This window comes from Danio aesculapii, chromosome 11, assembly GCF_903798145.1.
Source record: "Danio aesculapii chromosome 11, fDanAes4.1, whole genome shotgun sequence".
Lineage (NCBI taxonomy): Eukaryota > Metazoa > Chordata > Actinopteri > Cypriniformes > Danionidae > Danio > Danio aesculapii.
Window position 1 is genome coordinate 35,109,942 of NC_079445.1, and position 26,502 is coordinate 35,136,443.

The 26,502-nt window shown below is 38.1% G+C and overlaps 2 protein-coding genes across 2 annotated transcripts; one reads left to right on the top strand and one right to left on the bottom strand.

Annotated features, from left to right (window-relative positions):
• Positions 1-752: 752 nt before the first annotated feature.
• si:dkey-202e22.2 (netrin-4) lies at positions 753-21,132 on the top strand. Its single transcript, XM_056468145.1, has 10 exons — positions 753-1,218; positions 1,721-2,181; positions 4,059-4,403; positions 6,370-6,496; positions 11,932-12,120; positions 13,755-13,971; positions 14,386-14,513; positions 16,429-16,497; positions 16,603-16,773; positions 20,563-21,132. Exons 1-10 carry the CDS (start codon positions 1,134-1,136, stop codon positions 20,697-20,699), a joined length of 1,929 nt encoding a protein of 642 aa, XP_056324120.1. The 5' UTR covers positions 753-1,133; the 3' UTR covers positions 20,700-21,132.
• Positions 21,133-23,038: 1,906 nt separating this feature from the next.
• chchd4a (coiled-coil-helix-coiled-coil-helix domain containing 4a) lies at positions 23,039-25,877 on the bottom strand. Its single transcript, XM_056468146.1, has 3 exons — positions 25,736-25,877; positions 24,599-24,697; positions 23,039-23,791 (listed from the first exon to the last, which is right to left on the bottom strand). The coding sequence occupies exons 1-3, from the start codon at positions 25,755-25,757 to the stop codon at positions 23,472-23,474; spliced, it is 441 nt and encodes a 146-aa protein (XP_056324121.1). The 5' UTR covers positions 25,758-25,877; the 3' UTR covers positions 23,039-23,471.
• Positions 25,878-26,502: the final 625 nt, after the last annotated feature.

The following is a 26,502-nucleotide window of genomic DNA, read 5'->3' on the forward strand; positions in this document are numbered from 1 at the left end:
AGAAGGCGGGGCTTTGCTGTTTACACTTGAAGCTGAACGTCACAATTATTAACGGCTAAAGAGTGTGAGGTAAGACAAATACCTACTTGATTTTTTTTGTCAAATTTCGCTAATTTGAATGAATATGATGAATCATTTACGAGTTTCTTGTGAGTTAATTCATAACTGAATGTGACAAGCCAAGAAACATTTGCCGTTTTGCGTTGTAAACATATTCAACTTACTCATGTTCGTCTTTTAAAAGACATGTTTATTACGTATTCATGCTAAACGGCTCCACAGAAATGTTTAAAAGACATGAGGTGAGTTATTTTCCTGTCAGTAAATTAACGTTAAATTAGTCATACATTTCTCACAGAAATCCCCTCTCAAATAATGGACGTTTAGTTCAGTGGCGTGAATCATTATACTGAAAAAAACACGTCCGCTACACACTCAGCGAACAAAAATGTACTTAAGTAGACATGTTTTGATCTTTCCCAGAGATGGGAAGCGGCTGGAAGGGCATCCGCTGCGTAAAAACTTGCTGGATAAGTTGGCGGTTCATTCTGCTGTGGCGACCCCGGATTAATAAAGGAACTAAGCCGAAAAGAAAATGAATGAATGAATGAATGAATGAATGAATGTTTCGATCTTGATGTAGGCAGAGAACTGCAGTAATGCATAATTCCACTGTGTGGCACTAGAGAGCTCTTTTTCAATCTCTTGAATCCTTCAGATTCAGGCTAGTGGATCAGTCATTCATATGTGCTGGTGAGAAGCGGGATCTGCGCTGTGCATTGGGCATTGCCAGCTACTGTAAGTGACCTGCGTGTTGCCTTGAGTTTGAAGGCACTGCCATAGCTAAAATACACTAGTTTACTCTTCCTCTGAATGCCAAAAAGCAAGAATGTGAAGGGAAAGAAATGTGCGTGCCGTTTGGACAGGTGCATTCCGGATCATCACCAGAAGTAGTCTTTTTCTTCCAGACTGGCTCTGAAAATGGATTATCAGGAGTCAGCGGATTTCATGCAAACTCTGTTTTCAAACAGACAGTAAAGGAGATCTCTCCGAACTCAACTGGCCATGCATTGGGACAGGCATCTGTTCTGACAATGGATTACTAACCTGCGTTTGCGTCCAGACTGCTAAACATGAAACAACGCTGGAGTCTTCGGTTTGTGATGGTGATCCTGAAGTGTGCAATGGTCTTATTTCCTGGATTCCTGGACTTCACAGGTATCTATCTATCTATCTATCTATCTATCTATCTATCTATCTATCTATCTATCTATCTATCTATCTATCTATCTATCTATCTATCTATCTATCTATCTATCTATCTATCTATCTATCTATCTATCTATCTATCTGTCTGTCTGTCTGTCTGTCTGTCTGTCTGTCTGTCTGTCTGTCTGTCTGTCTGTCTGTCAGTGCTCATTTCATGATGTGCATAAGTTTTAAATATATTCTTTTTTTTCATAACTTTCACTTCTCATCATAAATAACAATTGCTGCAGTGCTACAATCTTTACAGTAGAAATGCCACAGCTTCTGGTTCTGTGAAAGCCCTACTGTGAGCTTCATTAAAGGCTCAGGTTGTCAAACATTGCACTGTGACATGCCAGAACCTGACTGCCATGTTTACAGGAGTTCAGCACTCACCAACGGTTCATTTCATTTCATCAGCATGAAAGTATTGTTTGTTTGAGCGCATGTGCATTTTTCCACTTTTCCACAGAGTCCAGATGTGTTGGCCGTGCTTGCAGCCCTCCTATGGGCAACTTGGCCAGTGGCAGGACCCTGTTCACGCTGACTAGCTGCTGCACTAATAGCTCCTCCTGCCTGCCGACCCAGCCACGCTGTCTAGCAGAGCTCCATCCTCCTGCCCTCATGGCCGATGACCCGTTCACTAATCCAGATACCTGGTGGGGCTCAACAGCGGCCAGTGGAGAACAGGAAGAAATTCGTCTCGACTTGGAGACACGTTTCTGCATGAGTCACGTTGTGATGTTGTTCTCTTCTCCACGTCCTGCTGCTATGAGGTTGGAGCGCTCGCAGGACTTTGGCCAGACCTGGGAGACACTAAAGCTGTTCGCCAGGAACTGCACTGAGATGTTTGGCCTTCCTGATGATGTAAGTCAACCAGGAGCTGTCTGCACTACCAGATATTCCAGTGCACTTCCATGCAGCCGAGGAGAGGTGAGGATTAAAATACGGTCTCCAAAGCAGCACAAAACATTCTTCTGTTTTTTTAAGTTGTGATTTTTAAATGTTGCTAGCTTAGGGCTGGGCTGTATGATCATATCACAGACAGTATAAGTCATCTCATATCCTGATAACGATATAATTCTATTTCTGTAAATTCAATCAGCTAATTGTTTATATTATATTATATTATATTATATTATATTATATTATATTATATTATATTATATTATATTATATTATATTATGTATCGACCTCATGTAAAAGATTTTGTTTTTTTAAAGTATATACTCAGAAATGTACTAATTCATATGTGATCATATTTCTAACTTTATTTAGAACTTCTGGGCATATGTTTGATTAAAAATTATAACATGAAACAACAGAATTTTTATTTTGTCTATATGATATACACTCACCGGCCACTTTATCTATCCAATTGCTTGTTAATGCAAATTTCTAATCAGCCAATCACCCGGCAGCAACTCAATGCATTTACACATGTAGAAGGTCAAGACGATCTGCTGCAGTTCAAACCGAGCATCAGAATGGGGAAGAAAGGTGATCATAGTTTTTGGTGCCAGACAGGTTGGTTTGAGTATTTCATAAACTGTTTATCTACTGGAATTTTCACACACATGGTGAGAAAAAGAGGAAATTTCCAGTGAGCAACAGTTCTGTGAGCGCAAATGCCTTGTTGATGCCAGAGGTCAGAGGAGAATGGCCAGACTGGTTCAAGCTGATGGAAAGACAACAGTATCTCAAATAACCACTCGTTACAACCGAGGTATTGCAGAGGAGCATTTCTAAATGCTCAACACATTGAACCTTAAGGCGGATGGGCTACTGCAACAGAAGACCATACCGGGTGCCACTCCTGCCAGCTAAGAACAGGAAACTTAGGCTACAATTGGCAAAGGCTCAACAAAATTGGACAATAGAAGATTGGAAAAATGTTGCCTGGTCTGATAAGTCTCGATTTATGTTACAACATTTGGATGGTAGGGTCAGAATTTGGCGTCAACAACATGAAGGCATGGATCCATCCTGCCTTGCATCAATGGTTCAGGCTGCTGCTGGTGGTGTAATGGTGTGGGGGGTATTTTCTTGGCACACTTTAGGCCCATTAGTACCAATTGAGAATTGTGTCAACAGCCTACCTGAGTATTGTTGCCTACCATGTCCATCCCTTTATGGCTATAGTGTACCCATCTTCTCATGGCTATTTCCAGCAGGATAACACACCTTGCTATAAAGCGTGAATCATCTCAGACTGGTTTCTTGAACATGACAATGAGTTAACGGTACTCAAATGGCCTTCACAGTCACCAGAACTCAATCCAATAGAGCACCTTTGGGATGTGGGGGAACGGGAGATTCGCATCATGGATGTGCAGCTGACAAATCTGCAGCAACTGCGTGATCCTATCATGTCAAGATGGACCAAAATCTCTGAGAAATATTTCCATTACCTTGTTGAATCTGGGGTCGCCACAGCGGAATGAACCACCAACTTATCCAGCATGTTTTACGTAGCGGATGCCCTTCCAGCCACAACTCATCACTGGGAAACATCCATAAACACTTATTCACAAACATACACTACGGCCAATTTAGCTTTTTCAATTCACTTATACCTCATGTTTTTTGGACTTGGGGAAAACGGAGCACCCGGAGGAAACCCACGCGAACACGGGAGAACATGCAAACTTCACACAGGAATGCCAACTGACCCAGCTGAGGCTCAAACCAGCGACCTTGCTGTGAGGCGATTGTGCTACCCACTGCGCCACTGTGCTGCCCTAAAACCTAATATCATTCATTCTTAAATATTAAAATGCATAATAATTTGTTTCTGATTTCTTTCTAGGTCATATTTCGATCCATAGGATTGGGAAGTGGGATTGTCGACCCCTACAGTCCTGAGGCACTGTCCCGTCTGACAGTGACAAACTTACGAATACAGCTTTTAAAATCTCAGCAGTGTCCTGTCTCAAAGGGGCAACAGGACATTCCGGAACAGTCAAACCCATCTTTTTTACCTACAGTTCCCAGCAGGTCGCGAACAGCTCCCATACCCAGTTCTGATCTTCTGGATTCAGCCCCATTTGCTGTGTACTCTCTTCTGGCTAAAGGCACGTGTTTGTGTCATGGCCATGCTGAACATTGTCTTCCTGAAAATGAAGGACAAGACAGTTTGCAGCAGAGTAATGTGGTAAGTGTTCATTTAGTTCATTTAGAACAGCTGCCGCTTGTAGGAATATGATTAAACAACAATGACAGGCAAAAAAAAAATTGTGTTGCAGTATGCAGGATTGGCTTTTAGTTGGCAATGTTACTGCAGGCAGGTCTTATTGTTTTGGATACGTCTATATATTATACACATAATGTACTTGCACAAAACATATTACGGTTTTCACAAAATCACTGTTGGGATGGTAATGGCTGAAATCTACAAAAAAATGTTCAGGTTGTTTAAAGTTCCGGTCAGTTTGGTTGAAAATGGCATAGTGTAAATGCCCCAAGAAAGACTAGAGCTTTGTTGAAAATTGTTTGAGAAATCGTTTCTGGAGTTTTCTGTATGCATCGCTATTCTCTCTTGAATCAATTCTGAGCTTATTTTTTACTAGCAACTGTCACTCCAGGCTAGTTTTACCAGCAGATGCCACTCTAAGCTAGTTTTACCAGAAGATGCCACTCTAGGCTAGTTTTACCAGCAGATGCTGCTCTAAGCTAGTTTTACCAGAAGATTCCACTCTAGGCTAGTTTTACCAGCAGATGCTGCTCTAGGCTAGTTTTATCAGCAGATGGTGCTCTAGGCTAGTTTTACCAGCAGATGTTGCTCTAGGCTAGTTTTACTAGCAAATGCCACTCTAGGCTACTTTTATCAGCAGATGCTGCTCTAAGCTAGTTTTACCAAAAGATGCCACTCTAGTCTAGTTTTACCAGCAGATGCTGCTCTAGGCTAGTTTTATCAGCAGATGGTGCTCTAGGCTAGTTTTACCAGCAGATGTTGCTCTAGGCTAGTTTTACTAGCAAATGCCACTCTAGGCTAGTTTTACCAGCAGATGCCACTCTAAGCTAGTTTTACCAGCAACTGTCACTCTAAGCTAGTTTTACCAGAAGATGCCACTCTAGGCTAGTTTTACCAGCAGATGCTGCTCTAGGCTAGTTTTACCAGAAGATGCCACTCTAGGCTAGTTTATCAGCAGATGCTGCTCCAAGCTAGTTTTATCAGCAGATGGTGCTCTAGGCTAGTTTTACCAGCAGATGTTTTACTAGCTGTTTTACTAGCAAATGCCACTCTAGGCTAGTTTTACCAGCAGATGCCACTTTAAGCTAGTTTTACCAGCAGTTGTTGCTCTAGGCTAGTTTTACCAGCAGACAGCGCTCTAAGCTAGTTTACTAGCAATTGGTACTCTAGACTATTTTTACCAGCAAAGGGACGCTCTAGGCTAGTTTTACCAGCAGTTAACGCTCTAGGCTACATTTACCAGCAGATGCCACTCTCGGCTATTTTTACCAGCAGATGCCGCTCTTGGTTATTTTACCAGCAAACTGCACTCTAGGCTAGTTTTACCAGCAAACTGTGCTCTAGGTTATTTTTACTAGCAGACTGCGCTCTAGGCTAGTTTTATCAGCAGATGTCGCTCTAGGTTATTTTACCAGCAGACTGCGCTCTAGGCTAGTTTTATCAGTAGATGTCGCTCTAGGTTATTTTACCAGCAGACTGCGCTCTAGGCTAGTTATACCAGCAGATGGGGCTTTAGGCTAGTTTTACCAGCAGACTGTGCTCTAGGCTAGTTTTACCAGCAGATGGGGCTCTAGGCTAGTTTTACCAGCAGACTGCGTTCTTGGCTAGTTTTACCAGCAGATGCCGCTCTCAGCTATTTTTACCAGCAGTTATATCAATTTATATAAATAGTTTTTTATATAAAATGATTATAATAATATTTGTATTTCATCTATTTTATCCATGTTTGCTACATGAATTGTCTCCAGTCGCCGTCCATTGATAGATAGGGCATAACTGTTAATAATTCCCTTCTTTTTTGAGGATGAATGTGCACTCACCCGATATTTAGGAGAAAAGGAAGTGGCCTGTTATATGTATTTTTTATAAGGCTTTGTGATGCTTGAATGGGCAGTGACTGAAAGTGAATGATTCCTCTGGTGCGCAGGTGTCAGGGAAGTGTGTGTGTGCCCATCACACAGCGGGCGATCACTGCGAGAGGTGTGCCTCGCTCTACAACGACCAGCCCTGGAGAGCAGCCAATGGAAGCAGCGGAGAGAGCAACTCATGCCAGAGTGAGTGCAGTTACTGTAGCCCAAAAACGAGTTATCCGTCAAAATGGAAAGGAAATTGTGTTATGAAAGGTGTTTCGATCATTTTATCATGTGGTAATTAGTGGCGCTTTAATGTAGGTGATATCCGTTGCATATCTTAGAACGACAGGATATTGTGTTTGGATGGAGTGACCCGTAAATGATCTGGAAACTGCAGCAGACACACTAAAAAGGACTCAATACATTAGCAACCAAATAAACAGCATCCTGCCGGCCTCTAATAATATCCAACATGGTTTTATGATTTAGAGGATTTCTTTGTCTAATTACACCTTAAATTAAACATGATATATATTTTAAATATTTTTATATTTTTAACTAATTACTGTAATTTAAATGTTATAATAAATTTATAAATTTATAATTGTAATTACATATTTATTATAATTATTTATTATATTATTTTTGCATGTCAAATTATACCTTAAAATAAACATAAAATATATTTTGCTTAATTGCATTATTAATCTTTATCACAGTAGTGCAATTTAATTATTATTAATAGCTTTATAACTGTCTATAATTGTGTTATATGTTATACATAATATAATGTATTAAATATAATAAGGATATATCTATATATATTAAATACACACATATATTTTGTACTGTTTTAAAAAAAAATCTTTCTTTATTATCAGGGCCAGATTAACCAATGGGCATTATGGGCACAGGCCCAGGGGCCCGTGCGCACTTGGGGCCCCTGCGAGTGGGGAAAAAAATACAGATTTTGGTGTGTCTATTTAGGCTAAGTGCAAATAGCACACCTCATTGGAATAAGCTATTTAAGTGATTCCCGCCCATCACTGTTTGATTGACAGAGACAACATAACTAAAGTGCACAACTGACAGCAGCGTGAGTGGTGTACCTTTTAAAGCGCATGGCAACATGTTTTGAGGCGATCGATCATGAACCCGGTTCGAACCCAGTGTCTGATGAACACGTTCTTCTTTTTTTCCCCATTACATATCAGACAGGAAAGGAAATACTTTATTTTTAATCGAAAATAAACTTTTTGTTTCAAAAAAAAAAAATGAAAATGTGAAATAAAGTCACAAGTGACTCGTGGGTATTTAATAAGGTTTAGCCTATTTCATATGTGTATAAACAGCATCCAAATAGTTATTTTAAATATTCTATAAACAGTTATTTTTCACCTGATGTTAAATGTTAGCGACATCTTAATAGAATTATTATTATCTTTATATATAAATTGTCAGAAAATGACATCATGTATAATCAACAAAAAGCACACTGATTGTTTCTATTATTTTGTTTTAACTAAACTGAATGCTGTATTTGGTCAAAAGCGGAAACGTCTGTTTTGAATAACCTATGCTGAATTGAGCAGACTGTAGTGTAGTAGGTGTCGTAGATCAAAATGAGTGGACAAGTGGATTTAGCAAACGCGAGAGAAAAAGAGAAAACAGAGGCATCTTTATTGAGGCATGTTCCATGTATAAACACACCTTCTTCAAACAGATCCATGATAAGGAGAATGAGGGTATAGAAGATGTTATAGTAACGTTAGCTAGCTATCAAGCTAGTGTTAACCAGGCGGAGGAAGCTAACAGCAGTGCAGCACAGACTGCACTCATTGCGTGTCTGAATAAGAGAGACAGACAGTAAAAGGAGAGAGAGACAGAAAAAGTCCCTGAAGAGGAGAGAGACAGACAGAAAAACAAGAGAGAGACAGAAAAAGTCACTGAAGAGGAGAGAGACAAACAGAAAAATGAGAGAGAGACAGAAAAAGTCCCTGAAGAGGAGAGAGACAGACAGAAAAACGAGAGAGAGAGAGAGAGAGAGAGAGAGACAGAGACAGAAAAAGTCCCTGAAGAGGAGAGAGACAGACAGAAAAACGAGAGAGAGACAAAAAAGTCTCAAAAAGACCCTGAAGAGGAGAGAGACAGACAGAAAAACGAGAGAGAGACAGAAAAGTCTCTGAAGAGGAGAGAGACAAACAGAAAAACAAGAGAGAGACAGAAAAGTCTCTGAAGAGGAGAGAGACAGACAGAAAAACGAGAGAGAGACAGAAAAGTCTCTGAAGAGGAGAGAGACAAACAGAAAAACAAGAGAGAGACAGAAAAGTCTCTGAAGAGGAGAGAGACAAACAGAAAAACAAGAGAGAGACAGAAAAGTCTCTGAAGAGGAGAGAGACAAACAGAAAAACGAGAGAGAGACAGAAAAAGTCCCTGAAGAGGAGAGAGACAGACAGAAAAACGAGAGAGAGACAAAAAAGTCTCAAAAAGACCCTGAAGAGGAGAGAGACAGACAGAAAAACGAGAGAGAGACAGAAAAGTCCTCTGAGAGGAGAGAGACAAACAGAACAACAAGAGAGAGACAGAAAAGTCTCGGAAAGAGGAGAGAGACCAAACAAAAAACGAGGAGAGACAGAAAAGTCTCGGAAGAGGAGAGAGACAGACCTACAAAAAAAACGGAGAGAAGACAGAAAAAGTCCCTGAAGAGGAGAGAGACAGACAGAAAAACGAGAGAGAGACAGAAAAAGTCCCTGAGGAGGAGAGAGACAGACAGAAAAATGAGAGAGAGACAGAAAAAGTCCCTGAAGAGGAGAGAGACAGACAGAAAAACGAGAGAGAGAGAGAGAGAGAGAGAGAGAGAGAGACAGAGACAGAAAAAGTCCCTGAAGAGGAGAGAGACAGACAGAAAAATGAGAGAGAGACAAAAAAGTCTCAAAAAGACCCTGAAGAGGAGAGAGACAGACAGAAAAACGAGAGAGAGACAGAAAGTCTCTGAAGAGGAGAGAGACAAACAGAAAAACAGAGAGACAGAAAAGTCTCTGAAGAGGATAGAGACAGACAGAAAAACGAGAGAGAGAGAGACAGAAAAGTCTCTGAAGAGGAGAGAGACAAAAAGAAAAACGAGAGAGAGACAGAAAAGTCTCTGAAGAGGAGAGAGACAAACAGAAAAACGAGAGAGAGACATAAAAAGTCCCTGAAGAGGAGAGAGACAGACAGAAAAACGAGAGAGAGACAGAAAAAGTCCCTGAGGAGGAGAGAGACAGACAGAAAAACGAGAGAGAGAGAGACAGAGACAGAAAAAGTCCCTGAAGAGGAGAGAGACAGACAGAAAAATGAGAGAGAGACAGAAAAAGTCCCTGAAGAGGAGAGAGATAAACAGAAAACGAGAGAGACAGACAGAAAAAGTCCCTGAAGAGGAGAGAGACAGAAAAAGGAGAGAGAGAGAGAGAGACAGAGACAGAAAAAGTCTCTGAAGAGAGAGAGACAACAAAAACAAGAGAGAGACAGAAAAGTCTCTGAAGAGGAGAGAGACAGACAGAAAACGAGAGAGAGACAGAAAAGTCTCTGAAGAGGAGAGACAGACAAAAAAACGAGATAGAGACAGAAAAGTCCCTGAAGAGGAGAGGACAGACAGAAAATGAGAGAGAAGAGAAGAGACAGAAAAGTCTCTGAAGAGAGAGGACAAACAGAAAACGAGAGAGAGACAGAAAAGTCTCTGAGAGGAGAGAGCAAACAGAAAACGAGAGAGAGACAGAAAAGTCTCTGAAGAGGAGAGAGACAGACAGAAAAACGAGAGAGAGACAGAAAAGTCCCTGAAGAGAGAGACAGACAGAAAACCGGAGAGACAAAAAGTCTCTGAAGAGGAGAGAGACAGACAGAAAAAGAGAGAGACAGAAAAAGTCCCTGAAGAGGAGAGAGACAGACAGAAAAATGAGAGAGAGACAGAAAAAGTCCCTGAAGAGGAGAGAGACAGACAGAAAACGAGAGAGAGACAGAAAAAGTCCCTGAAGAGGAGAGAGACAGACAGAAAAACGAGAGAGAGACAGAAAAAGTCCCTGAAGAGGAGAGAGACAGACAGAAAATGAGAGACAGAAAAAGTCCCTGAAGAGGAGAGAGACAGAGAGAAAAACGAGAGAGAGACAGAAAAAGTCCCTGAAGAGGAGAGAGACAGACAGAAAAATGAGAGACAGAAAAAGTCCCTGAAGAGGAGAGAGACAGAGAGAAAAACGAGAGAGAGACAGAAAAAGTCCCTGAAGAGGAGAGAGACAGACAGAAAAATGAGAGAGAGACAGAAAAAGTCCCTGAAGAGGAGAGAGACTGACAGAAAAACGAGAGAGAGAGAGAGAGAGAGAGACAGAGACAGAAAAAGTCCCTGAAGAGGAGAGAGACAGACAGAAAAACGAGAGAGAGACAGAAAAGTCTCTGAAGAGGAGAGAGACAAACAGAAAAACGAGAGAGAGACAGAAAAAGTCCCTGAAGAGGAGAGAGACTGACAGAAAAAACGAGAGAGAGACAGAAAAAGTCTCTGAAGAGGAGAGAGACAAACAGAAAAACGAGAGAGAGACAGAAAAAGTCCCTGAAGAGGAGAGAGACTGACAGAAAAACGAGAGAGAGACAGAAAAGTCTCTGAAGAGGAGAGAGACAAACAGAAAAACGAGAGAGAGACAGAAAAAGTCCCTGAAGAGGAGAGAGACAGACAGAAAAATGAGAGAGAGACAGAAAAAGTCCCTGAAGAGGAGAGAGACAGACAGAAAAACGATAGAGAGAGAGAGACAGAGACAGAAAAAGTCCCTGAAGAGGAGAGAGACAGACAGAAAAACGAGAGAGAGAGAGAGAGACAGAGACAGAAAAAGTCCCTGAAGAGGAGAGAGACAGACAGAAAAACGAGAGAGAGACAGAAAAAGTCCCTGAAGAGAAGAGAGACAGGAGAGAAGAGGTATAGTGTGTGTGATTTCGGATACTTTCAGCTTTATATTCAAGTGCTTTTTGCCTACTCTTCATCACGAGGGAGACAGTAGGAATCATTAATAAGTGTGTGTGTGTATTATTGAAGACTCGGATTTATAGAACTGGATTGGAGAGGTGTTATATCCCAATCATATGCATTATAAGTTTGTAGAAGTAATACATTAAAAATACCCTTAAATATACATTTTAGTACTGCCTCAGTGAACTTGAACAATTATATTAAAATCCATTAATTGTCTTTAAATGCTTTAAAAAATAAGTTAAATCTTTTGTAGGCTAGAAATAAATGTACTATATATAATTTATTTAAAAAATGTGGGCAATACATTATAGATTCATTTTATTAAAAAAATAAAATTAATAATAAATTAATAAATAAATAATAAATTTATAAAATAAAATAAAAAATGGGTAGGGGGCTCTACAAGACAATGTGCTCAGGGGCCTCTAAATTCTTAACCCTTGCCTGTTTATAGTGCAATATTTATAATCTAGTGAGAATCAAACAGCTGGATGCATATCAGGGTTTAAAAGAGGAGTTGTGAGGAATGTTTTCTAAAATGCAATGAAAGGGATTTTACACAACAGTTGCTTCTCATGTTTCTTAAATGATTGATTCACCCATAGCCTCTCCCTCTCTCTGCCTCTGTTTTGTTGTGTTGTTAAAGAGTGTGAATGTCACGGGCACTCAGAGAGCTGTCATTTCTCCCAGCGAGTGTGGTTGTCCACAGGGGGCATCAGTGGGGGTGTCTGCGACCACTGCCAGCACAACACTGTGGGCCGCCGGTGTCAGCGCTGCCGTCCGGGATACCACCGCCACCCTGCCAGACACCTCAACTCCCCGCATGCTTGCACACGTAAGACACTCACAAACAACAGAACTTGGAGGCAGGTTGCTGATTCGAGTCCCTGCATGGCGTTTGCATGTTCTTCTAGTGTTTGCATGGGTTTCCTCCAGGTGTTCTGCTTTCCCCCACAGTTCAAAGACATGCGGTATAGGTGAACTAAATTGGCCGTAGTGTGAATGTGGGAGTAAATGTGTGTTTCCCAGTACTGGGTTGTGGATGGAAGGGCATCCGCTGCGTAAAACATATGCTGGAATAGTTGGCAGTTCATTCCGCTGTGGCGACCCCTGATTAATAAACCAAAGGAAAATGAATTAATAAATGAACTTTGTAACAATTTATTGGTGCAGCTCTGTTTTTTACTCACTTTTTATATATAGAAGCAATATCACATGAGTAGCAGTGCAATATGGCTGTATATCGGCACTGGTGGGAGGAGAGCATTGCTACGAGTGTGATATTGCGTTTATACAACAGTTCGACGGCATAGTTGTGTATACAAAAAAAAAAATCAAACATGGAGAGTCTAAAACCCTTTTTGGATGCGGAACTACTTTTTTCCGCCATTCATACACATCTGCAGCTGACTATCAGAACAGCAGAAACTGTTGCTCATTCACCAACGTCACTTTAGAGCTAGTATATGAATGATGCTCTAGCATAATATATAAAGTGATGACCAAACAGGCGATTTTTGCTGACATTTTAAGATTATAAGGCTGAACGGCATGAAATGCCATCAATCTACAGAGATTCCCCTTTATTTCTCTGTTGCAGTCGGGAGATCACAATAGTTAACCCCAAAAAAGCCAAAGCAAAGCAAACACTACCAGTTTTTGTGATATAAAAACAGCACTACAAAATACAAAAGAGATCAACTTAGAATGTCACTTACCTGATTTATAATGATTTGTTCGACTGTAATTTGAAACTTTTGTTGAGAAAAAGCTGAGTTTTTCTCCCTCTACTTATTATGCAGTCTCTGTCATCTTGTGGCGGAACGCCCACCCTCACTTTCTTTGGTCTGCTCAGACAGGCTGATGCTGGCCGATGCAGTGAATCCGATGCTCTGAAATTATAAATATTTTAAAATAGGCACTATCCTTATAAATGAACTACATAGTTGCAATATAAGCAACTTCATTCTCAACTAAAAAAAGCCTCAAGATGACATTATGTTGTCCAACAGCAATAATATTTGTCAAACTATATAGTGTCCTCTGCTTGCTCACAAGGGTGAAGAAGTGGTACGAGTGGTATTATTTGCAGAATATCACACGGTTATCAGCCAATCAGATTCGAGAACCAGACAGAACTGTTACCTAACGCTTACCTACCTAACCCTATATATATATATATATATATAACTGGCGACCATTTTCTTTTATTGAATGATGCAATATGAGAAACCACACAGCAACACCCTAGCAACAACCTATTAAACCTAAGCATAGTGGCAACATGAAAATTTTTAAATCATTTATTAGTTATTAAGATGATTATCTTTGCAGGTTTTTTTTTTATTTGAGTCTTATTACCTCCTAATGGTGGCATCATAACACAATCCACTAAAGCGACTCAAAAGCAGGAGTAAGAGTTCATTAATAAACAAGAAATTGACCAATGCATTTTTTTTGCTATGGCAGGATGTTGGTGTGACCCAGCTGGTTCCGTGTTAGTGCATTCTGCTGACGAGATGCCATGGTGCCATCCTAGAAGCGGACAGTGCCACTGTAAGCCTGGTGTGGGAGGAACCACCTGTAGCCACTGTCTGCTGGGACACTGGGGCTTTGGAGAGGAGGGCTGCAAACCCTGTGTGTGCCCTTTGACCTGTGACCCCATCACAGGTCACTGCCTCGACAGGTCAGATTCATGCATACACAAACTAAATGTTGATTATTTTGATTCTAATTTATATAAGACTGTATGTGAGTTGAGTTGAAAGTCAAATCCAAATATCAGGTTTTAAGTTTCATGCACCTGTCAGTTTTTAGATATTGGGCTATTATACAGTGGGTTTTTTTTCAGTCGAATGTTAAGAAAAGATCCACTTTCAATGAATTTATGTCTTTATATTTAAATTACAATGCAAATTTTTAAAGGCTGCTAAATCAATATGAGTTTCGAATGTAGACAGTCAGACAGTCAACAAGAGAAGTATGGTGATATTAAATAAGAGTTATTTTTATCTCACTGGCCTACAGTGTGTTGCCTTAATGACTTAAATGACATTGCAATACCATTGATTTTTGCTGTCGTATCATTTTCCTTGAACAGCAAAGGCAGTGTCAGGCTTTACAATGTACCAATTGGTGGGAAAATTCCTGAACTGTCCCACTTTAAACCTCAAGAGGATGAGAGGGCCTGGCCTAAAGAACTGGCCGTCTCTGCACTGTACTTCACAGGTGAGCTGACGAAAACACCATTGTGAAAAACAGACTACAAAAAACAGACTTTTTTATGTGGATCCTTCAAATGTAAGGCCGGAATGATTATGGACTGTAAATGTTATCTCACAAACCTTTGTAGAATATATAATACCTTTGTAGTTATACAAAATTGTTAATTGAATAATTAAATCTAAATCATATATTAATAGTTTACATTAGGAAAGTAAAACATTGTCAGACATGTTTTAGGGCTTTTATTTTTTATATTTCATGACATTTCTTTAATTTGTCTTGACAACATTGTTAATGTACTGCAACAAATCCTTTCTGTAATGGAATGATTATTGTATACTAAAAGATTAGATTTTTTGTGTTCTGGAAAGCACTCCAAGGCTTGATTCTTGATCTAAATTTATGAAATATACTATTATGCCTTAAAATGTATTTTAAAATGTAATTTATTTAGAAGTATTCTAGATTACTCCTAGAGGTGTGAACCTACCCTGGTCTTACGGTTTGGTTGGGTTACGATTATCATGCCATTGATTCGGTTCGGTTCAATATCTCAGTGTATCACGGTGCAATGAGGATGCTTTCCAAACACAATTTTATATTTTACTTCACAGCACAGCAATTCTTGTATTAAAATATATAATTTTCATATGTATAACATTTAATATGGATTTGTAATACAATCTTGTCCTTTAATACAAGCAGGCAGATACATGAACTGCACCTTTAATTTTATCCGCTCAAAGAAAACACTCTGCATCAAACAAAACTCAAGAACATGCACAGAACTACATGAAAAGCTTTAAAAGCAAATAAACAAATGTAAATATGATCCCGCTTACTTTTTAGGCGTTGTCGAGTGAGTTGTTAAATGCCTATGATTGGTCATGTGCTCAACAGAAAGGGCTGCGATTGGCTCTAACGAGCCGGCGCTGTTCAACGATGAGTGACATTAATAAACTGCAGCAGCAATCACAGCTGATCAATTATAGACGTGGTGGAGAAAACTCACTCTGCAGACACGCTCAAGTCTGGAACCGCTAGTACCGCTATAACAGCCAAGAGGCAAGGAAACATCACACCAGCAAATACACAAAGTGAATTGTGCAGACTTACTTGCGCTCGCCTCCTTCACCGTAGTATTTTATCACAACATAGCGCAAATGAGATAAATGACGTCAATACATATTAACAGGTTAGAATCTATTACTGAACCGATACCAAACTGTCCACGTCTGCATCGCGGTGCACCGAAGAAATGATAACTACCCCTAATTACTCCAGTATTAAGTAATTTAGTGCTTCTTAATATTTATGTGTGGAAATATTAATTTTTCCAGAATTATTTGAGTAAAAAACCTACAAATTAATTACTTAAGACTTTTTAATGCTATTTTTTTTTGTTATTTTAATTTATTTAAAATTATAAAGTATGTTGTTGTGCTGGGTGACACTGTGGCTCAGTGGTTTGCACTGTCGCCTCACAGCAAGAAGGTCACTGGTTCGTGTGAGTTTTCTCCAGGCGCTCGGGTTTCCCCCACAGTCCAAAGACATCCAAAGGTTGCAGCTGGAAGGGCATCCACTGTGTAAAACATATGCTGGATAAGTTGGTGGTTCATTCCGCTGTGGGAGCCCCAGATTAATAAAAGAACTAAGCCAAAGGAAAATGAATGAATGAATGTTGTTGTGCTGCTGTCAGTTTATTTTGATTAAAATACACAATTTGTTTTTAATATAATACTATTACAATACTAGACAAATACTATTTCTTATTGCAATTGTGAGAATTTAGGATCATTCAACATATCTTCATCTTTTAACAGAAATATGTTATCTTTTATTTGGGGAAAATATAATTTCCTTGAGCAGGATGTGACTTTACAGAAACTGTAAAATGTTGAACATAATTTCTCTGTAGGGAAGTGCAGCTGTAAGGAAAAGAAGCTGAAAAGCGTGGCCGATCTTTGCAAGATGAAACATGCATACGGTGAGGCTTTTTCATGATACGTAATGCTATGAATCGATTCAGATGGCATTTGCTGTCTAAACAGGCATTTATAACTGATGAGTGACTGTTTTTTGGTGACTGCAGTGATCAAAGCCAGTGTTCTGTCAGCTCATGATAAAGGCACACATGCTGTAGTCCTGGTGAAGGTGAGAAAGGTCTTCCGTTCAGGAAAACTGATGCTTTCTCAGGGCACACACACTCTGTACCCGCTGTCCTGGACAAGCCGTGGCTGCACCTGTCCCATCCTCAACCCAGGTACAGCAAACAACTTTTTGTCACAACTCTGGTTAAGAACTGTACTTACAACTTTACAGGAATAGTGGATAGGAATAAACACTTTTTACAAAAACGGCATTAAAGGATTAAATCACCCAAAAATTTTAATTCTATTATTAATTACTCACACTCGTTTCATTCCAATACCCCTAAGGCCTTTGTTTGTCTTCAGAACACAATTAAGCTATTTTAGATGAAATCTGAGAGCTCTCTCATCTTCCATAAACAGTTATGGTCCTGAGACATTCAAAGTAGAGCTGTAATCGGGCCATAAAACTTAGGCTCAATAAGGCCAGAGCCCGACAGAATTCGGCGAGAGCACGACAAATATATTTTAATTGACAGCTTTTTAAAAGCCCAAACCCGTTTACAGTCCGACATTATTAAAAAGTACACATGCACACAGCTCTTTTGCCTTTTTTCATGAATGAGTCGTTTATACGTGTTTAACATTACACTTAGCCTTTAAATTGGCCAACAAGCCAATAAAAATAAGTCTTTTCTAACAAATTAAATTAAAATAAATTCAAAATTATGATGGGTATTTAGCAATAACAAAATTAAGATAAAGGCTCTGCAGGATTTGTTTTGCCACTTCTCTTAACAATCCAGCCTTAAGGCGACGGTGAATCTGAATATTAAAAGATTAATGCCAACATTAGCCTATATACTCTGTCTTCATTATGCATTTATGATTTAATTAATATTTAGTTACAATTTGAAAATTCTTTACTCATCAACATTAGGCTACGTGTTTTTGTGGATGAACATTATTGAATCCACTGTAAATGGCTTTAGCGCAGTCCTGCGCTCACTGGGCAGCACTGAACACCCTTCCACTGCTGCTGCTACTGGCCTGGATGCATATTGTTCTGGCTAATTAAGCATGTTTTGGGTAGGATTGTTTGTTCATCTTCCACCAGCCAAGAACATCCATTTCATTTTCCATGACAGCGATTTCAATGTAGCGAGTGACCTCGTCATGTTCCCTGTCAGCTTACTGTACATTGCTGTTTAGTGCTCTACCGTAATAAACAGTGTATGAGCAACCGCCGAAATACCTTGGCGACTAGAATGACTGTTCTTTTTGAACTGGCGACTGGCCTGACCGCAGTCAAAATTCACTCCTTTTGCAGGGATGGATTTTAATGTTGTAACAAACTGTTTGATTACTTTCTCACGCTAATCGAAATGCATCACATGACTGTTCATTTACCACACAAGCCCAAGCCCGGCCCGACTCCGTCCAGTTCTTGCAAAGATCTTCAGTTCTAATTCCAGAAAAGAAACCAATCAAATTTCATTTTCACGTTTAACTATAACCAAATGAAGCTCCAAGAACAATTTTGTGCACCAAAAAAACTGTAAAAACAACTGTATTTGCTTATATCTTTTTTGTGTGCGTGTACTACTGATCTTTCCTGATTGCTACTTGCATACAAGCCAAAAACTTAAAATAAAATTAAAGGTGTCCTTTTTACCTCTTTTAGATATAAATTAAGTATTTGGAGTCTGCAGAATGAGCCTGTGTAGTTTCAGCTCAAAATATTAATCAGATCTGTTATTATATTCTGCTGAAAATTACAATTTGGCATCAGAGGAAATTGTGACATAAATGTGACAATCATTGACAATTTTTTTTATTAAACTTTTTTTTATTTGCAATCTTTTATTTTTTAATTACTATGTACTTAAAGGTGCAGTATGTAAGTTTGACACCCAGAGTTGAACTAGGTATTTCATTCCTGGATCAAAACAAAGGCAAGCGCAGGTTGCCAGATTGAGGGGAGGAGCGAGTGATTTAAACCGTGTTCTAAATAAAAGCAACGGCACCCGGTAGATGGAATATTTTCCATATTAAAAGTTTTTGTCCTAACCAACACCTCAAATAATATATTAGAAATATCCCAGCTTCTATTTCTCACAGGTGAACATCAAAAAACTATCACAATGATTACCTCAGGTCATGTGCTTTATTTAGTGTTAAATGCTAACAATGCGAGTTTGAATGCCATTTAACATGATTTTTATTACTACTGAAAACAGCAGCAGTTCACCTCAGATCATGCAAATAAAATAAATCGTTTGAAATTGAACTTTACCACTAAACACATGTCAGTGATTCAGCATGTGCATTTAATAATGTAAAAATTGGTTAATATGTATTAGTTAGATTATAAACCTTACCATTTCGCTAGAGTGCAGTAAGTGCACTATTCTGTGCTTCTGAATGGCTGTATTTCAATTTCTGTCATGTTTCGTCTGGTGCAAACAGCCAAATTGCTTATCACTCGGTATCTTGTCATGTAGCGTGTTGTTAGGATACGGGGTTACAATGTAACCTGCTCACCTGTTCGTAATATTTATATAATTTGCTAATTAATAACCTCATCTGGACCTGAATCTGTCTCATTTCGGAGTCTGCTATTGTCCACTGGTGCTTGCATTTCGGTTACGGGTGCATGTTTTCAGTGCCATTCTGAATGAATGAAATACGCGGTTTTCCTTCAACACAACACGTGGTGCTGAAATATAATTGGCTAAACTGGCATTGGGCAGGTTAAAATGACCAAAACAAAGACAGTGTTCCGGCACGGAAAATAGATTTTCAAAGCAGAATATCTGACTTCAGCATCGTTTTTTAGATAAAAAATGTAAGTTCACTTGGCATGTTTCTTAAATATCTGCAAACATATGTTATGGTATTTTTATGCTTTAGAAGAGTCAAAAACTTTCATACAGCACCTTTCATTTTTCCTAAAACGAAATATTTTTGATTAAATAATAAAGAAACAAAACTAACGCCATATTTTTGTAGCCTGTGCCTTTAAATGAAAATGAGCTGGTTTTCCCCACCCACCGTACCAACCTGTGTGATCAGACGTCAGATAAACAGCACAATGACAGTGACAGACAGCGAATCAGACACAGATGAAGCAGAGATCTAGTTTCTGAGTCAAAAATACCAAAGTAAGACTAAACCAGGAAGTTTCCGAATGGTTATTTGATGTATTTGTTGTGAAGTTTATTCAGCCTTTCTGCAACAATAAATGAGCAACACACAAATGCCATTACAAAAGTCATTCTGCACACTCATACGTATATTTAACTTTGCACTGTTTTTACACATTTACTCGCAGCAAATGTGGCAGAATACAAGTCAATATGCTGCTGTATAGAGATCCATTATGCATAAATAAACCTGATTTAACATCCACAGGAGTCCTGCTGTCTGATCGAAGCATCCTTGTTTATACTTCTGTACTGACACTATGCAGCTGTGGTGATTCCAGCACTTGTGAATGACAGTGATTTTACTGTCTTTTTTATTACAAACATAAGGTTTAAAAACATTTGAAACTTTTAAAACTCATTCATGAGCTGCAGCTGGTCATAGATAGTTTGAACAGATTTTTAAATCTCAGTTTCTTAGCAAATCCTGTCATGTGGACATATTAATATGCTGTAGTACTGAGATGTGGTAATATACCCACCTGTTAATCAATTCGATGGGTGGGGAAAACCACACTGCTACGTCACGATGTGCCTCAAAAGCTGGGATATTTTTTAAAAAAGGACTTGATGTGTTTATACCACTATAATATAGCTGTGTACACACTACACATCTGTCCAAACATCTTCCAAAGCTTGATTTTGCATAATAGATGCCCTTTAAATAAAGAAAATGACATGAAATAATCCTGAATGTAGCATAAGATAAATTTATCAATGTTATTACAATAATTACTATGATTTCTCCATAATCAGGTGCAAGCTATCTGCTAGCAGGTCCTGAAGAAGTGGACTCAGGACGGTTACTGGTCACCATGCAGAGTCTGGTCGTCCCCTGGACCCCCATCCTGGGCTTTCAGGTCACAGAAGCACTACATCAGGGTTGCCTATGAGCACAACTGTACCCAAAATGTACAGTAGCACAAACTTGAAATCACGCCATTGTACCAAAGCAAGCAGTTGGATCTTAAATGGACCATGAGCCTCAGGTTCAACTTAAATTGTGGGTCATTACAAGATTAATAAAGTACTGCATTGAACAATCAATTACATTTTCATACAACAAAAACGTATTGTGGACATGGATATGACATTTAAAGACTTTCTTTTTCTATTCCTTTCTTCATAGTTATTAGATTACCATCAGAAATGGTTTCAAACAAATGATAAACATGAGACAATTAATTTTGTCAGTAATTCAAGTGTATTTTTTTTTTATTTGGTTCTTTGTTACAATTCTGTCAAGTGTTTTTAAAAATGCATTTCAATATGTCACAACAGAAAAATATGAGGTATGGACTGATTCATATTCTCCCAGAGCTTATGTTTGAGAATTTTATTTTATTAAACATTTGACAGAAACAGACATGACTTTAAAGATTAAATGGGTTTCTGGTTTCATCAAGTCAAGAAAAATGACATTAAGGCTTTGAATGAACTGGATTTATAAATGACACTGACGAATGAAGGGGACAGAATGAGTGTAAAACACCTAAGGATTTCATATCAGGGCAATTTTTAACACTTTAACGTTAGCATGTGTTAAAAATGGATCTAGAAACAAGAGCTAAATGTTAGACATTTCTTTTAAACATAACCCAATAGTCTCTGGAACAACATATATTTGCTTAACAGAAAATCAGCTTATTTAAAACACTGATTCCTTATAATTATTGTATAGCTGATCAGCTGTGGAGGAAAAAATTAACAGGCGACTTAAATTCAGTTTCTCTGGATTTAAAGTCATTTTTGTTTTATTCTGTAAAATAATAAAACTAAATGGTCATTCAGAAATAACAAAAATATAGCATGTTTTCCTATATGTTTAGAGGCAATTTTTAGAAAACAATGCTAAATGTTTGACAGAGTTATGAAGTCAATATTTGATAAATTTAAACAAAACAATATAAACAATATTAATCAATATTTTATTAATATTTGACATTTTTATCAGAACTTTATAGAATAAAATGCATATCAAAACTTTACCTACGAAACTGAATTTAAGTCTTCTAATTTTTTCCCCATATCTGTATACACTAACCGGCCACTTTATTAGGTACACCTGTCCAACTGCTCGTTAACACTAATTTCTAATGAGCCAATTACATGGCAGCAACTCAATGCATTTGGGCATGTAGACATGATCAAGACGATCTGCTGCAGTTCAAACCAAGTATCAGAATGGGAAAAAAAGGTGATTTAAGTGACTTTGAAAGTGGCATGGTTGTTGGACCCAGACTGGTCTGAGTATTTTAGAAACTGCTGATCTACTGGGATTTTCACACACAACCATCTCTAGGGTTTACAGAAAATGGTCCTAAAGGTCAGAGGAGAATGGCCAGACTGGTTTGAGCTGATAGAAAGGCAACAGTACCTCAAATAGCCACTCGTTACAACCGAGGTATGCAGAAGAGCATCTCTGAACGCACAAGACCACACCAGGTGCCACTCCTGTCTGCTGAGAACAGGAAACTGAGGCTACAATTTGCACAAGCTCATTAAAATTGGACAATAGAAGATTGGAAAACAGTCTGATGAGTCTCGATTTATGTTGCAACATTCAGATGGTAGGGTTAGAATTTGGAGTCAACAACATGAAAGCATGGATCCATCCTGCCTGTATCAACAGGCTGGTGGTGGTGTAATGGTGTGGGGGATATTTTTTTGACACACTTTGGGTCCATTAGTACCAATTGAGCATCGTGTCCATGCCACAGCCTACCTGAGTATTGTTGCAGACCATGTTCTTCCTTTTATGATCACAGTGTACCCATCTTCTGATGGCTACTTCCAGCAGGATAACGCTCCATGTCATAAAGCGTGAATCATCTCAGACTGGTTTCTTGAACATGACACTGAGTTCACTGCACTCAAATGGCCTCCAAATTCACCACACTCAATCCAATAGAGCACCTTTGGGATGTGGTGGAATGAGAGATTTGCATCATGGATGTGCAGCCGTCAAATCTGCAGCAGCTGCGTGATGCTATCATGTCAATATAGACCAAAATCTCTGAGGAATATTTCCAGTAACTTGTTGAATCTATGACACAAAGGACTAAGGCAGCTCTGATGGCAAAAGGGGATCCAACCAAGTACTAGTTTGGTGTACCTAATAAAGTGGTCGGTGAGGGTATATATCATCAGCTGAACGCTAGACTTCTGGTTTACTCACTCACGCCACCTGCTGTTTGTACCTTGTATGCTACACACATCAGCAACAGAACAATTTCTTCATCATAAGCGTTTAATCATACTCTTCAACAACAACCAAAAATAATTACAGGAAATGTATATAGATGCATTATTTCAACCTTTCTTCTAAAAACTGCTCAAACACAAAATGACCTGTAGTAGCAGCAGTACACAAGTCAAACAATCTGTGGAGCAAACAACCAGAAGATACAAACCAGGACGATTCAAATGAAGTCTAATGTTTCACAGAGCCAAGCGCAAACTCACCTGCCACTCATTCAGATCCCAAACTTCATTTTTAGGTCTCTCAAGTGCATGTTAATGTCACATTTTAAATCACAAAACCTGAAGTTTAAGAGCTTCCTGCATCTGTTTGCTTCACAGATTTTGGGGCATTGTTACATATGATCTCTTCACAGTCAAAAGTGGAGCTGTCTTTGATGTAAGGGGGTGAAATGAGGATAACATTAGCTAGTCGCTGGGTTTTCTGTGGCTGCTGCTGCTGTGGAATCAGTAGAGGATGCTGGGAGAGAGTCAGTGGGTGCAGTATTTGCTCCGTCCGAGGGGGCGCTGTCGCTGTCGTCTTCCTGAGGGTAAAGCTCAGGGTATTTCTGCATACACTCCTGCATACCCCGGAAGTTTTCCACGCAATCGGAGCCCTTTACCTCCTCTTTGCTATAGTGGAAACATGAAAAGGCGTCCTTGAACTGCTGTCCACAAGGGCCACTGGCCATGCCGCCCAAACACGGGCAGTTCCAGTTTATGTCGCCATTAGGGAGAATAAGACCTGTGGGATCATACAAAATGGGTATTCTGGAGATAAATTATAGAACAGATTTAATTTATGCTAGCTGAAAGCGCTGCACGACACTGGAAAAATATCCCATGTTGTTGAGTATTACGAATTTTTGATAACTATATATAAAGATAGAAAAAAAACATATGATTGATTATATAAACAACCCATTACACACAAAATTGGTATATAAATAAATGTAATTTATTTAATGCTGGGCAAAGATTTATCGTGATTAACTGCATCCAAAAACAAGTTTGTTTTGGCATAGTGTGTGTGAATTACAGTCAAGCCCGAAATGATTCATATCCGAGGGTTAAGAATTATTTTGGGCTTGGCATACACGTTGGCATTGCTCGTTAAGCAATATTTTTTATATTGTTACACAAAGACTTGCCTAATTACCCCAACTTGCATAATTAACCTAGTTAAGCCTTTAAGTGTCACTTTAAGCTGAATACTAGTGACTTGAAAAATATATATAAAAAAATTATGCACTGTCATCATGGCAAAAATAAAAGAATATATTAAAAGATAATTCTGACTTCAACTGTTAATCATATCTAAATATAAATACTCTCAGGATACATGCATGCATGTATTTATATATGTGTGTGTAAACATATATTATGTCAAAACAATCTTTTGTTTTGGAATTAAATTTATTGTACTTCTCTACAATACAAATATTACAATTATACTGATATTTTTTAACTAAATTGTGCAGCCCTACTAGCCGATCATTTTTAAAATTTAATACATGGTATTCTGGAAGAGTAAATCAAACTCAGGACATACCGTGATCCTCATATGGATCATTGGGGTCATCTTCGACAAGTTCAGCATTACTGGGAGCATCATGATCTTCCTTGGTGACAAATATGATGCGATCTTTACCTTGAGTGGGAACAAGGGTAAAAAAATTACACACTATAAATACTAATAATTTGACCACTCTACCAGTGGTCTAAAAGTACTAAAATGAATAAAAATATTACAAAAAAAAATAATAATAATAAAGTGTGTTTTGTGTGTGTGTATGTATGTGTATACATACATACATATATACATATATATATATTTTTTTTTTTCTCTCTCTTTTAAGATGTAGAGAAAATTCATAATAGGCAAAAGCACAAGACAACTAAAAATAATTAGTATTACTTAGTAAATAATTTAATAAATTTTAACAACTAAAAGTTGAATTAATAAATATCCAATTCTTTATATATATATATATATATATATATATATATATATATATATATATATATATATATATATATATATATATATATGTGTGTGTGTGTGTGTGTGTGTGTGTGTGTAATAATTACATTTTCACCAACAATATAGTACCTGTAATTTAATGCAACCTGTCTATAGTTTCTTTAATAATAAACAAATAAATAAATAAATAATGCTCAAATAATATTGGATTACATATAAATTGTGAGGTAAATGATAAAATGTTTTTCATAATAACAAAATTAACCATTTGGTGGCTTTAGGCTGTGAACTTCCCAAGTTATGACCTTGTAGCCAAGCTAACATGACTATCATACCTGAATGACTAGATCAAAATGAATCAAATCTTAGAATAAACGTAAAACTAATGCTTTACATTAGAGATATATGTTTTATTGATCTCATGATGACTGTTTAAGAAGAGTTTAATCTAGAATTCCTCCAATAATGCAGATATTAAATATTAATCTCACCACACACATGGAACAAAAGATAAATTAACACGACTCAATAAAACAGATGAGAACTGATTATTTTCAGATGATAAATACTTGTGTAACTCATTGATATCCTCAAGCATGGCTGTTAGAGTGACTTTTAAGGGCATGAGCATTAGCCGCAATGCTAAACGACAGTGAAAAGTGGTCCTAAAAGGGGTCCGTACTATCAGTTTTAGATGAGGCATACCTTCCTGTTTGCAGTACGACATGCCTGCTTACAGATCCGTCTGATCGCCGTTTATCCGGTCAATAAAACTCAAACACCGATTCAGCGATCGGTCCACACGCCTGTTACAAGAACTCCAGCATGGAGGCGGTACAGTAACCACGTGACACCACAGCCGGATGGATAATGATAAAAGTCACCGTGACATTTCAAAATAAAAGGCAAGGCGAGTTTATTTATATAGCACATTTCATACACAATGGTAAAGTGCTTTACAATTACATAAACAAGAATAAAAGAACTATAAAATACAAGTATAAGAAAATAAAAACAACAAAGAATAAACTGATTAAAACAGATTAAAATGTGTTAAAACAGGTTTTAAAGGAATGAAAAAGAATAGAAGGATATAATAGTGTGATCTGTCGGACGTAGCACTGCTAATCAGTAAAGGCAAAAGCTAAAAGGGACGGAGGGGTTCGTTTTTAATTTAAGTTAACTGCTTTTTAAATGCTTTTGTCATTTATATGTTTATTCTTAAACTATACAAATATCATTAAATAGATTTTTATTATAAATATTTCCACAGAGGCCATGAAGCAAACTGCCAGTGTTTACTTCATGAAACCGATTTGACACCTTTACAAGAATTATGGCTGTGATTTAGATGTGTTTTTTTCTTAATACAGTCAAAATTATTTAGTAAAGTTTTGATTTTTGTTTACTAAGTATTTGTCTTAGATAAGTAGAATGCAGCAGTGTGAATATGTTTTATATTCTGTCTATTT

Bases quoted from the DNA above. Each gene is read 5' to 3' on its own strand.
- chchd4a (XM_056468146.1), bottom strand. From the start codon at position 25,757: ATGTCGTACTGCAAACAGGAAG. The intron at 24,698-25,735 runs GTATGCCTCATC...TTCCCACTCAAG, and splicing joins GTCGTACTGCAAACAGGAAG to GTAAAGATCGCATCATATTT. The intron at 23,792-24,598 runs GTATGTCCTGAG...ATGATCCCACAG, and splicing joins TGATCCATATGAGGATCACG to GTCTTATTCTCCCTAATGGC.
- si:dkey-202e22.2 (XM_056468145.1), top strand. From the start codon at position 1,134: ATGAAACAACGCTGGAGTCTTCGGTTTGTGATGGTGATCCTGAAGTGT. The intron at 2,182-4,058 runs GTGAGGATTAAA...ATTTCTTTCTAG, and splicing joins TTCCATGCAGCCGAGGAGAG to GTCATATTTCGATCCATAGG. The intron at 14,514-16,428 runs GTGAGCTGACGA...ATTTCTCTGTAG, and splicing joins CTCTGCACTGTACTTCACAG to GGAAGTGCAGCTGTAAGGAA.